Genomic DNA, 14,330 nt, shown 5'->3' on the forward strand with positions numbered 1-14,330 from the left:
GAGGAGTGGAAAATGGGAGGACAGAAAATAATGGGAGGATGAAAAAGTAAAGGGATAGAAAAGATTTTATTTTCTCACATTTTTGTTTGGTTGAGAGTGAAAAAGTTTAAATTTACGCATATACCATTGTTAAAAAATATGCTCAATTAAAACCAAAAAAGGAAAAAAAAAAAAAAGTTCAATCACCTAAATTTATTAAAAAATAACAATCATGTCTGGAAAAAAAAATCACATCTAATAAAAAAAAAAAAAAAAGCAACACCCAGGAGGAAAGAAAAAGAAAATGAAAAAGAGCAACATGGACAAGCCCATGTGCAACTGCACAAGGACATTTTTGTCTAAAAATTATGTCCAATTTTTCCCTTTAGTTTTCTCTCCATTTTGGAGAGAAAACTTTTTGGTGGGTTTTGGGAAAAAACATATGGATCCCACAATTTATTTTCCTATCTTCCCACCCAACCAAACATACTGCAAAAAGTTTTCCTTTCCATTTTTCCTCCAAAATTTTTCATTCATTCTATTTTACCTCCAAACAAACACACCCTAAAACTGAAAGCCCACATGTAATATATAGCAAATTAGTACTACGTAACTGTTGAAAAATGAAAGGCGAGCAACCTAACTTATCCACATCGGTTCCTCTTATCAAAATTGTTTTAATGAGAGGCAAAAGCTACTTAGGGCATTCAAGCAAATGCCATAAATTTCTTTTACAATGTAAGGTATTTTGGTTTTGGGTAGGAGAACGAAATATTTAGTATTAATTAATACTAGTTTACTGTTTTGGAATTAATGTTTTATATAAAATGATTATAATATTTGACCGATAAAATTTAGGTACAATTTGTTAGGTATTGTATCTTAAGTTTTGAATTCAGTAACATAGTTGTATTGGTCAATACAACAAAGAAGATAATAAAATTCAATCATATGATTTATTAGTCAATGCAATCACAATATATTTAGTGTGAAAAATATAAAATTCACAGTATACCATAAACATTCAAAGTTTATTTCATCAAACATCTATTTATTAGAAAGTGGGAAATTATTCAACTCAAATATTGCAAGAAATTTCAGTACACTTGGTGTCCCCTTAGAAAAAAATTTCATTTTTGACAAGAAAATCAAAAGAAAACTCATGAAATCATTGTGATCTTCCATTCCAAGGCCAACAGTGGTTGACTCACTCTAGTAATTGCAGAAACAATCTCAGGAAAATCCAGATCACTCTGAATGACGATCGTGTTCTTGCAACCATTTGTCAACAATAGCACGTTTAAGGTTTGAATGACGGTCATGTTCTTGCACTCCAGAGACTCCATCGTGTCCAAGAGTATTCCAGCGCTAGAATCCAGCCTCCATTAGCTTTAATCCTGCGTTAAAAACATTAATTTACTTAGGAGCTCTCTCTCTCTCTTTAATACTTGCGAGCTTTTTTGTTTTGTTTTTTTTTTTTTTTTTTTTTAATAATGCTTGTGAGCTTTTCCGTATTTTTATGAGTTTGTAGCAGAAACTAAAGATGAGAAAAGAAATATCATTCTAGGTTTTCTTAATAAAATTCTTAGATTATCATTCTAGTCAAATATCTTCGAGTTTATATAGATTATTATTATATGCATTATAGATTATAATTAATCAAATACCCCCTCAAAAAATAAAATAAAAATTAAATACTTTATTTTTGTTCTACTGCGCGCCTTCTTTATACCCAACAAAAAATACATAATAGAGAGAATAAAGGCGGAGAAAACTTACATGTAAAGTAGAAAATTCCCACTTGTTCGTGACTAATATGCCTCCGCCCATCCTTGTTCTAATATCTTCTACAAAATCCTGCGGCATGTTTGTTAAAATCAATTCCTTCAAGGAATCCAGCTTCTCTAATCCAACTGAGCTTTTAAGTTTTTTGCAACATCTTAGTTCCAACTCTACAAGTTGGGGCATTGCACCTTGCTCCACATTCCATTGTTCTAGTCGCTCTAGATTCCACATTTTCAAGACACGAAGCTTAGGAAAGTGGGTAGAATGACAAGTCATTTTCGGCCCTACATAAGAGCGAGCAAAAAGCCTGAGGGTGTTCAGCTGAGGCAGCAGCTTCCCTAGCACCGGCATTGGATCTTCTTCTAGTCCTGACATCGACAGTGTAAGAGTTCTGAGGTTTCGTGGAACGTTATGTATGCCATCCTCCAAAGATTCTTGTGCCACACCAAAAGGCACAACACTATCAGCACCCCACCAACCACAACTCGTCATATGGGCGAGTTGTGGCCAATATTGTGCCTTTTGGTGTGGCACAGGAATTACTCTGCCATCCCCTTTGTCTGTCTCTCCAAACGAATGTAAGTTTGACAGAAACCGATGTTCCTTACATGTATATATGTCAACCTTTTTCTTTATCTCTCCAAACAAATATAAGTTTGAGAGAGACAGATGTTCCTTCATAGGCGCCAACACGAGCTCTACAGGTTGACCAAATGGGTCTCTTGATTTCAACTTTAAGGTTTGAAGGTTGCCAAGTTTTGAGATGCACTTGGCTGTTTCCCATGCTGATTTTGAATGGCATGTCAGCCCCAATTTTCTAAGGCTAGTGAACTTGTCCAGTTTATATTTATAGGGGCAATTAGCACCAATATGGAGCTCCATTAATGTCAGAAGGTTAGGTAAAGACTCTTTTGGTGGCTTCTGAATGCACATCTCATTCATATAGAGATGTCGAAGCTTCTTTGCCTTCCAAATGGAACTTGGCAAAGTGGTTATATTTGTATATTTCAAATCTAAAGTCTCCAAACACGGTAGATCCCCAACAGACTCTGGACATGTGTCAAGGCCAGTCCATCGTAAGCCAAGGTACCTTAAATTCTGCAACTTACCCAGTTTCTTAGGTAGCAAAGGTTTGTAGACACCCTCTAGATCAAGCACCTTCAGCAGGACAAAACCTCTTCTCTTAATCATTGTTTTAAGAAACATACCAATTCCACTGTTGGATGTATCTCGTTTCTCGGAGTTGAAAGAAACATAGGAACGTAGCTGTCGAATGTGAGATTTCGAAGTAGAAGACTCCACCCGAAATTTATCTGCAAGCCTTGGAATGTAAGACTCAGGTGAGTCTTTGGATGTACATTCTGACTTGCAATGGTGGACATGAAGAAATCCTATATCATTAGCCTTTGGCAAGAAACCGTCATAGAGATAAGTTGGCATTCGACACGTTTTGGGGCTTCCATCTGATTTCCATTTCGCTATTTCAATCATGTTTCTACACACTAGCTCTTCCAAATATCTTTTGGCCTCATCTTCAGGGATTCTCCCATCAGGTATGAATTGAACAAATCCCTCGGCAAGCCACAACTGCAACAGCCTCCGTATGGGGATTTCATAGGCTTTAGGAAAGAGAGCCAAATAAAGGAAACAGGGCTTTAAAACATATGGAAGTTGATCATAGCCAAAATCAACGATATTTGCAAGAGCGGATTGACTTCCTCTTCGTTCTCCAGCAAGCCCAATCACCATTGACCACTCCTTATAATCTAGAGCTGACAAAACCCCTCCCAGCAGAACGATTGCTACAGGCAAACCGCCACATATTCTCAGAATATCTCCCCTGAGGTTGTTTAGTTCTTTATTATATTCTGATCTGCCTACCTTCTTCAGGAACAATGACCAACTCTTCTCCTCAGTTAATGGCTTTAATTCGAGTGGAGAACTCCACGGATCAGCTTGGATTGCTATATTGAAGTCGCGAGTAGTAAGAATAACTCTGCTTCCATTCACAGCATCTCCAAAACAACGGAAAAGCTTGTGCCAAACATCAACAGGTTGGTCTTGGACATCATCCAAGACAATTAGAAACCTGTGCTTCATTAAATACTTGAAAAGCATATCAGACAATTCTTCCTCTCCCATAAGATCTAAGTCCTTCAATTCGCTTGTTGGAAGCTGTTTAAGTATGATGAGCAAAAGATCCTTATATTCAAGGTCTCCGGATACATGGAGCCAGGCTCGCCATGGGAAACGCTGTCGAATATCTAGTCTGTCGTAAACATTCCTTGCCAAAGCAGTCTTGCCAAATGCTTCATCGGCAGCTGCTTTATCACCGACCACTGAAATCACACGGAGGCTATCATCATTGTGATTGATCAGTCGAGATACAAGCTCCTTTATCTCATCTTCACGTCCAACAACAATCACATCCGGCTCCTGCTCAATTAATGGACTTGGTTCAAGCGGAGAACTCCATGGATCAGCTTGCTTTGCTATATCTATGTTGTGAGTAGTGAGAATGACCCTACTCCCATTCACGGCATCAGCAAATGGACGGACAAGCTTGAGCCAAACATCAACAGTTTGGACATCATCCAAGACTATAAGAAACCTGTCCTCCATTAAAAACTGGAAAAGCATAGCGCACAGATCTTTCTCATTCATATGCTCTAAGTCATTCATTACACAACTTGGAAGCTGTTTTAGCAAAGCGAGCAATAGATTCTTATATTCAGGATCTCTAGGAACTTTGAGCCAGGCTCGAGACTTGAAATGCAGCTGAATATCTAGTCTGTCATAAACTTCCCTTGCTAAAGTTGTAAAACATATTTCTTCGCCTTGTACTTCCTCTCTAACCAGTGAAATGACACGGAGGCTAGCCTCATTATCGTAGATCAGTCGAGTTACAAGCTCCCCAACAAGGCCGTGGCGGCGGCGGCAGCGCTGTCCTGCATGTATTTCTGGTCTGTCCGGCAACGCTGTATGCTGGCCCTGCGTGTTTCCAAATTTCATGGATACAGCTCTCACGCCCTGCACTAACTTCATCATTTTGAAGCTGAACCATAGCTGTGTCCATGGTGAAAACGGCAGTGGCATTTCAATGTGAATGACGCCCTTTCGTCTCCTTTGTAGAAGGAAACTTTCGGTGAAGTGCTCTGCAGAGTAAATAGTGCGCAGAAGCGAAGCATCCTGGGGAGTACTGCTACTGACTCTGTGCAGAAGCGAGGTCTCCTGTGGACTGACACTGATAATCTCATGGTTTGGCTTCGAAGCTTTGAGGATATGCAAAATCTTTTCTAGTTCATTGACAGCAGTAGCCACACGATTTCCCAATCCTGGAAAGACAAATCTTTCCTCGTCACGCATCTTCTGTAATTTCCCCAATAAAAGTGATACGGGCACATCAGCTGCCATAACTTCTTTCAGTCTCTTCTCCTTTCTCACAATTGGGGTGGGAAAGGACAAATGAGCTACCAAATTTGTATGCCACAATTATTTGCAATTTAAGATTGTTGAGAAGCCTAGTCAGTATTAAATTGAGTAAAATGCAAAAAGACCCTGGGTTTGGTTGGGATGAAAGTTGGTGGATGGAAGAGAGGGAGGAGAAAACACAATTTTGGTGTATTTGGTAACGAGAGAAAATTGAGTGGAAAACTAGTGGTACCAGCAAGCAATGAAGAAAACTGATGTTTCTTGTTCAAACCTGAAAAGGTCATTTTTGCCCTATATTTTGTTCTCACTAACTCACAGCAAGCAAACAAGACATTATTCTTTATTTATTTATACCTCCTTTTGTGTTAACACTACCAGGGAATCAAGTTTTTTATTTATTTATTTATTTATTATTATTATTATTTTTTTACGTTCAATACTAGACCCACCCAAAAATAGCCACCAAAGGTGTTACGTGGATTTATAATAGTAATAATTTGAACTGGTCGTTAACCCGTGCGATGCACAAGATAGTTAAATAAAAATATTTATTTTGCTACTATAACTTGGCTTTAATAAATAAAATAAAATAAAATAAAAAGCTATGGTGATGTCTTCATACAATGCTCAACTACAATTAAATCTACTATTCACTAATAATATAATCTATGTTTTCCTGTACATTTGTTTGCATAACAAATGGGTCATTTTCACTTTTATAATAAAACAATCTATGGTCGATGAGAGAGATAAAACTGCTCAGTGTTCAAGCCAAATTTTTTTGCAGAACTTCTCCTAATCACAGTTGTTTTGGTTGTAAACCTATGCACATATCATAAAGAGTAAATCCTATTTTGGATAAATATATTATACAATTATTCAAATGGTTAAATTACACTACAAGAAAACTGAGCAATTGCGGCGGACCTATTGCGGCGGGCGCAAAAACCGCCACTATATGTCACCTATTGCGGCGCTTTTTTGGCCCGCCGCTGCATATGAGATCTATTGCGGTGTTCCATATGCCTGCCGCAATAGCTCTAGTATTTTGCGGCGTACAACAGCGGTGGGCTGATCACCCGCCGCAATAGACCAGTTTTAGTGGCACTCGACTTAGATATAGCGGTGGGTCAATGAACCGCCCCAATAGCTCAAGCATTTTGCGGCAGACTATAGCGGCGGGCGAATGACCCGCCACAATAGACCTGTTTTAGCGGCATTAATCTTAGATATAGCAGCGGGTCATTGACCCGCCGCAATATGTACTCCTTTTTGCGGCGGGTTGGACCGCCGCAATAGACATTTAAATTTCCCTCTATTTTTTTGTCTTCCCATTTAAAGATCAAATAGTAAATTACACCCGATTGGCATGAAAATTGGCATGCATGTTAAGAACATATAGAAAATGTGATCTAACGGTTGAATTTTCAAAATTTAAATTCAAAAATAAGTTATTAGTTTGTGTAACATTTTTTAAAGTTACATCAAGTGTAACTAGAACTCCACGATATATTTCTTAATTCGATGTGAATTTTGACAAATGTACCGTTAGATTACATTATCTTCATATATTTTTCATGCATACAAAATTTCAAGGGGATCAAAGATTAACAGTCATGTCATCAATCAATTGTTTAAATTCAAGTTTTTGTAATTTAAAATAACGCATAAAAGATGAGTTTAAAGATCAAATGATAAATTACACCCGATTGGCATGAAAATTGGCTTGCATGTTAAGAGCAAATAGAAAATGTGATCCAACGGTTGGATTTTCAAAATATGAATTCAACAATAAGTTATTGGTTGGTGTGACATTTTTTAGAGTTACATCAAGTGTAACTTGAACCCAAACCTATATTTCTTAATTTGATTTGAATTTTAACAAATCTACCGTTGGATTACATTATCTTCATATATTTTTCATACTTAAAAAATTTCACGGTGATCAAAGATTAATAGCTATGTCATCAATCAATTGTTTAAATTCAAGTTTTCGTAATTTAAAATAAGGCATGAAAGATGAGTTTAAAGATCAAAGGGTAAATTACATCCGACTAGCAAGAAAATTGACATGCATGTTAAGAGCAAATAGAAAATGTGATCCAACGGTTGGATTTTCAAAATATGAATTCAACAATAAGTTATTGGTTCGTGTGACATTTTTTAGAGTTACATCAAGTGTATCTTGAACCCAACCCTACATTTCTTAATTTGATGTGAATTTTGACAAATCTACCGTTGGATTACATTATCTTCATATATTTTTCATGCTTAAAAAATTTCACGGTGATCAAAGATTAATAGCTATGTCATCAATCAATTGTTTAAATTCAAGTTTTCGTAGTTTAAAATAAGGCATGAAAGATGAGTTTAAAGATCAAAGGGTAAATTACATCCGACTGGCAAGAAAATTGACATGCATGTTAAGAGCAAATAGAAAATGTGATCTAACGGTTGGATTTTCAAAATATGAATTCAACAATAAGTTATTTGTTTGTGTGACAATTTTTAGAGTTACATTAAGTGTAACTTCAACCCAACCCCATATTTCTTAATTGGATGTGAATTTTGCCAAATCTACCTTTGGATTACATTATCTTTATATATTTTTCATGCTTAAAAAATTTCATGGTGATCAAAGATTAATAGCCATGTCATCAATCAATTTTTTTAATTCAAGTTTTTGTAATTTAAAATAACGCATGAAAGATGAGTTTAAAGATCAAATGGTAAATTACACCCGATTGACATGAAATTTGGCATGCATGTTAAAAACAAATAGAAAATATGATCCAACGGTTGGATTTTCAAAATATGAATTCAACAAAAAGTTATTGGTTGGTGTAACATTTTTTAGAATTACGTCAAGTGTAACTTAAACCCAACTTTATATTTCTTAATTTGATGAGAATTTTGACAAATCTACCGTTGGATTACATTATCTTCATATATTTTTCATGCTTAAAATATTTCATGGTGATCAAAGATTAATAGCCATGTCATCAATCAATTGTTTTAATTCAAGTTTTCGTAGTTTAAAATAAGGCATAAAGATGAGTTTAAAGATCAAAGGGTAAATTACATCCGATTGGCAAGAAAATTGACATGCATGTTAAGAACATATAGAAAATGAGATCCAACGGTTGGATTTTTAAAATATGAATTCAACAATAAGTTATTGGTTCGTGTGACATTTTTTAGAGTTACCTCAAGTGTAACTTGAACCCAATCTTATATTTCTTAATTTGATGTGAATTTTGACAAATCTACCGTTGGATTACATTATCTTCATATATTTTTCATGCTTAAAAAATTTCATGGTAATCAAAGATTAATAGCTATGTCATCAATCAATTGTTTAAATTCAAGTTTTCATAGTTTAAAATAAGGCATGAAAGATGAGTTTAAAGATCAAAGGGTAAATTACATTCGACTGGAAAGAAAAATGACATGCATGTTAAGAACATATAGAAAATGAGATCCAACGGTTGGATTTTCAAAATATGAATTCAACAATAAGTTATTGGTTGGTGTAACATTTTTTAGAGTTACATCAAGTGTATCTTGAACCCAACCTTATATTTCTTAATTTGATGTGAATTTTGACAAATCTACCGTTGGATTACATTATCTTCATATATTTTTCATGCTTAAAAAATTTCATGGTGATCAAAGATTAATAGTCATGTCATCAATCAATTGTTTTAAATTAAGTTTTTGTAATTTAAAATAAGGCATGAAAGATGAGTTTAAAGATCAAAGGGTAAATTACATCCGACTGGCAAGAAAATTCACATGCATGTTAAGAACATATAGAAAATGAGATCCAACGGTTGGACTTTCAAAATATGAATTCAACAATAAGTTATTGGTTCGTGTGACATTTTTTATAGTTACCTCAAGTGTAACTTGAACCCAACCTTATATTTCTTAATTTGATGTGAATTTTGACAAATCTAACGTTGGATTACATTATCTTCATATATTTTTCATGCTTAAAAAATTTCATGGTGATCAAAGATTAATAGCCATATCATCAATCAATTGTTTTAATTCAAGTTTTTATAATTTAAAATAACGCATAAAAGATGAGTTTAAAGATCAAATGGTAAATTACACCCGATTAACATGAAAATTGGTATGCATGTTAAAAACAAATAGAAAATATGATCCAACGGTTGGATTTTCAAAATATGAATTCAACAATAAGTTATTGGTTCGTGTAACATTTTTTAGAGTTACGACAAGTGTAACTTAAACCCAACTTTATATTTCTTAATTTGATGTGAATTTTGACAAATCTACCGTTGGACTACATTATCTTCATATATTTTTCATGCTTAAAAAATTTCATGGTGATTAAAGATTAATAGTCATGTCATCAATCAATTGTTTTAATTCAAGTTTTCGTAGTTTAAAATAAGGCATAAAAGATAAGTTTAAAGATCAAAGGTAAATTACATCCGATTGGCAAGAAAATTGACATGCATGTTAAGAACATATAGAAAATGAGATCCAATGGTTGGATTTTCAAAATATGAATTCAACAATAAGTTATTGGTTCGTGTGACATTTTTTAGAGTTACATCAAGTGTAACTTCAACCCAACCCCATATTTCTTAATTGGATATGAATTTTGACAAATATACCGTTGGATTACATTTTCTTCATATATTTTTCATGCTTAAAAAATTTCATGGTGATCAAAGATTAATAGCCATATCATCAATCAATTGTTTTAATTCAAGTTTTTGTAGTTTAAAATAAGGCATAAAAGATGAGTTTAAAGATCAAAGGGTAAATTACATCCGATTGGTAAGAAAATTGACATGCATGTTAAGAACATATAGAAAATGAGATCCAACGGTTGAATTTTCAAAATATGAATTCAACAATAAGTTATTAGTTCGTGTGACATTTTTTAGAGTTACCTCAAGTGTAACTTCAACCCAACTTTATATTTCTTAATTTGATGTGAATTTTGACAAATCTACCGTTGGATTACATTATCTTCATATATTTTTCATGCTTAAAAAATTTCATGGTTATCAAAGATTAATAGCTATGTCATCAATCAATTGTTTAAATTCAAGTTTTCGTAGTTTAAAATAAGGCATGAAAGATGAGTTTAAAGATCAAAGGGTAAATTACATCCAACTGGAAAGAAAATTGACATGCATGTTAAGAACATATAGAAAATGAGATCCAACGGTTGGATTTTCAAAATATGAATTCAACAATAAGTTATTGGTTGGTGTAACATTTTTTAGAGTTACATCAAGTGTATCTTGAACCCAACCTTATATTTCTTAATTTGATGTGAATTTTGACAAATCTACCGTTGGATTACATTATCTTCATATATTTTTCATGCTTAAAAAATTTCATGGTGATCAAAGATTAATAGTCATGTCATCAATCAATTGTTTTAATTTAAGTTTTTGTAATTTAAAATAAGGCATGGAAGATGAGTTTAAAGATCAAAGGGTAAATTACATCCGACTGGCAAGAAAATTGACATGCATGTTAAGAACATATAGAAAATGAGATCCAACGGTTGGATTTTCAAAATATGAATTCAACAATAAGTTATTGGTTCGTGTGACATTTTTTATAGTTACCTCAAGTGTAACTTGAACCCAACCTTATATTTCTTAATTTGATGTGAATTTTGACAAATCTACCGTTGGATTACATTATCTTCATATATTTTTCATGCTTAAAAAATTTCATGGTGATCAAAGATTAATAGCCATATCATCAATCAATTGTTTTAATTCAAGTTTTTGTAATTTAAAATAACGCATAAAAGATGAGTTTAAAGATCAAATGGTAAATTACACCCGATTAACATGAAAATTGGCTTGCATGTTAAAAAAAATAGAAAATATGATCCAACGGTTGGATTTTCAAAATATGAATTCAACAATAAGTTATTGGTTGGTGTAACATTTTTTAGAGTTACGTCAAGTGTAACTTAAACCCAACTTTATATTTCTTAATTTGATGTGAATTTTGACAAATCTACCGTTGGATTACATTATCTTCATATATTTTTCATGCTTAAAAAATTTCATGGTGATCAAAGATTAATAGCCATGTCATCAATCAATTGTTTTAATTCAAGTTTTCGTAGTTTAAAATAAGGCATAAAAGATAAGTTTAAAGTTCAAAGGGTAAATTACATCCGATTGGCAAGAAAATTGACATGCATGTTAAGAACATATAGAAAATGAGATCCAATGGTTGGATTTTCAAAATATGAATTCAACAATAAGTTATTGGTTCGTGTGACATTTTTTAGAGTTACATCAAGTGTAACTTCAACCCAACCCCATATTTCTTAATTGGATATGAATTTTGACAAATATACCGTTAGATTACATTTTCTTCATATATTTTTCATGCTTTAAAAATTTCATGGTGATCAAAGATTAATAGCCATATCATCAATCAATTGTTTTAATTCAAGTTTTCGTAGTTTAAAATAAGGCATAAAAGATGAGTTTAAAGATCAAAGGGTAAATTACATCCGATTGGTAAGAAAATTGACATGCATGTTAAGAACATATAGAAAATGAGATCCAACGGTTGGATTTTCAAAATATGAATTCAACAATAAGTTATTAGTTCGTGTGGCATTTTTTAGAGTTACCTCAAGTGTAACTTCAACCCAACTTTATATTTCTTAATTTGATGTGAATTTTGACAAATCTACCGTTGGATTACATTATCTTCATATAGTTTTCATGCTTAAAAAATTTCATGGTGATCAAAGATTAATAGCCATGTTATCAATCAATTGTTTTAATTCAAGTTTTCGTAATTTAAAATAAGGCATAAAAGATGAGTTTAAAGATCAAAGGGTAAATTACATCCGATTGGCTAGAAAATTGACATGCATGTTAAGAGCAAATAGAAAATGTAATCCAACGGTTGGATTTTCAAATTATGAATTCAACAATAAGTTATTAGTTTGTGTAAAACTTTTTAGAGTTACATAATGTGGAACTTGAACCCAACCCTATATTTCTTAATTCAATGTGAATTTTGACAAATCTTCCGTTAGATTACATTATCTTCAATGTGAATTTCTAATTTTTTTTTTTTTTTTTTTTTAACGTGAGTCTTTCTTTTTACTTTTTTTTGTGTTGAAACTTAAAGTGAGTCCTTTTTTTATATATTAAAAAAATCTAAAATAAGGTCTAAAATAAAGAAAAATTTATAATTATTTTTTGAATAAAATACCCATCCAGCAGCCACTTCATATATTTCAACCCAAGCAGTTCAGTCAAAAAAAAAAAAAAAAAAAAAAACCATCTGGACCAAAAAAAACCCAAACAAGAAAACCCTCGCCGATGAGTTCCGTTGAGCCAACCATCGCTGATGAAGCTCAACGGCGATGCTTCGGCGAGCTAAATCATCGCCGTTGAGCTTCATCGACGACCTGACGCTCAACGGCGACGCTTCGCTCGCCGATCGCGACGCTGAACCATTGTCGTTGAGCGTCATCGGCGAGCTGACGCTCAACGGCGACGCTTCAGCGTCGCGATCGGGGAGCTGAAGCGTCGCGAACGCCGATCGGGGAGCTGAAGCGTCGCGAACGCGACGCTTCGCTCGCCGATCGCGACGCTGAACTGTCGCCGTTGAGCGTCATCGGCTAGCTGACGCTCAACGGCGATCGCGACGCTGAACCGTCGCCGTTGAGCGTCAACAGCGACGCTTCAGCGTCGCGATCGGAGAGCTGAAGCGTCGCGATCGCGACGCTTAGCTCGCCGGTTCGCGACGCTGAAGCTCAGCGATCGTGACGCTGAAGCATTGCCGTTGACGCTCAACGGCGAGCTGAGCGTCGCGATCGCGATGCAACGACGACGCTTTGGCGTCGCGATCACGACGCTCAGCTCGCCGTTGAGCTTCAGCGTCATCGCGACGCTCAGCTCGCCGTTGAGCTTTATCGTCGCGAACCGGCGAGCTAAGCGTAAAGTGTCGCGACCCCTTCTCACTTCAATAATTATCACTTCTGGAAACACAAGGTCCCTTCTTCTTCTAACACAAATATTATTTATTATTTTACAATTACAATTCATGATGTTTGTTTGTTTGTTGTTGTTGTAGCTGAGAGAGAAGTGTTACAAAAGGGTTCGAGAGAAGTGTTACAAAAGGGTTCGAGAGGACAGAACGCGCTTGCTTTGGAAATTAAGGTTGCCATCTTCTCCCAAGCATAATAATAATAAGGTTAAGGTTGGTCGTCTTCTTCTTAGATGATGCTTACGTTTTGATTTAATGCATTGTGTTTTATATTATGATGATAGATAGATAGAAAGAGTCAAGGAATATTTATTTATCTTATTCATTAATAGGTTTGGCAGAAGATCCACCCCCAACCCCACATACCTGTTTCAATGTATACCATCTCATATTATTGTTGGCATAGTTTTGTGTGTATTATTCATGGGAAGCATTTATCACTTGTACCTCATAAATTGTATCAGTGAAGGATTGTGATTTTGTCTAGTGTAGTGTAGTCCAATTTATTCACTTTACTGCTCTTCACCTTATCTAGAAACCTTTGAAATCTCTTAATTTTCTTTGTACATTCACTAGTGCACTTCAAATTTAATTCCTCCAATAGGAAATAAATATGTCTACTTACAGTTTTGTCATCGTTGGCTAGTCTAAAAATAAAAATTTAATTTATTTTTACGGTTTCTGTTCAATGTGTTTCTTTTTTTCTTTTCTTTTTTTTGATAAATTGTTAAATGTATCATTGATATGTATAATTTTCATAATTGGAGTACACCACTTTGGATGGTGTACTTAGTTATTTGCCTTGTCCAACTGAAGTCAGTAGCTATGCTCTTGGCCAAAGTAAGAATGTAGTGGCAATGTTAGCACTCAGACATATACTGCAAGGTGAACAAGCTTCTATTTTTATCTGATTGCAATGCTCGTTATTATGGTTCAATATGGTAAGACATGTTGTATGTGTGTTATGCACTTGTGCTTTTATGAATGATATAATCTGGACAATTACATCCATTAAATTTTGAAAAATAGTTATATTTTGTTAATGAATTTTCCGGCATGCCCATTTTATCATGCTATCAGCGCTTTGATACTGATTGAATTTCTAA

The 14,330-nt window shown here is 34.4% G+C and overlaps 1 protein-coding gene across 1 annotated transcript; it reads right to left on the reverse strand.

Moving 5' to 3' along the window:
- Nucleotides 1–1,048: 1,048 nt before the first annotated feature.
- LOC126706228 (disease resistance protein RPP13-like) lies at nt 1,049–5,473 on the reverse strand. The gene is made up of 2 exons (XM_050405568.1): nt 1,759–5,473; nt 1,049–1,376 (listed from the first exon to the last, which is right to left on the reverse strand). Exons 1-2 carry the CDS (start codon nt 5,176–5,178, stop codon nt 1,371–1,373), a joined length of 3,426 nt encoding a protein of 1,141 aa, XP_050261525.1. The 5' UTR covers nt 5,179–5,473; the 3' UTR covers nt 1,049–1,370.
- Nucleotides 5,474–14,330: the final 8,857 nt, after the last annotated feature.

The sequence above is a fragment of the Quercus robur genome, chromosome 11, assembly GCF_932294415.1.
Source record: "Quercus robur chromosome 11, dhQueRobu3.1, whole genome shotgun sequence".
NCBI classification, from domain to species: Eukaryota; Viridiplantae; Streptophyta; class Magnoliopsida; order Fagales; family Fagaceae; genus Quercus; species Quercus robur.

What these genes read in the sequence shown, in the direction of transcription:
- LOC126706228 (XM_050405568.1), bottom strand. Translation starts at nt 5,178, where the DNA reads ATGGCAGCTGATGTGCCCGTATCACTTTTATTGGGGAAATTACAGAAG.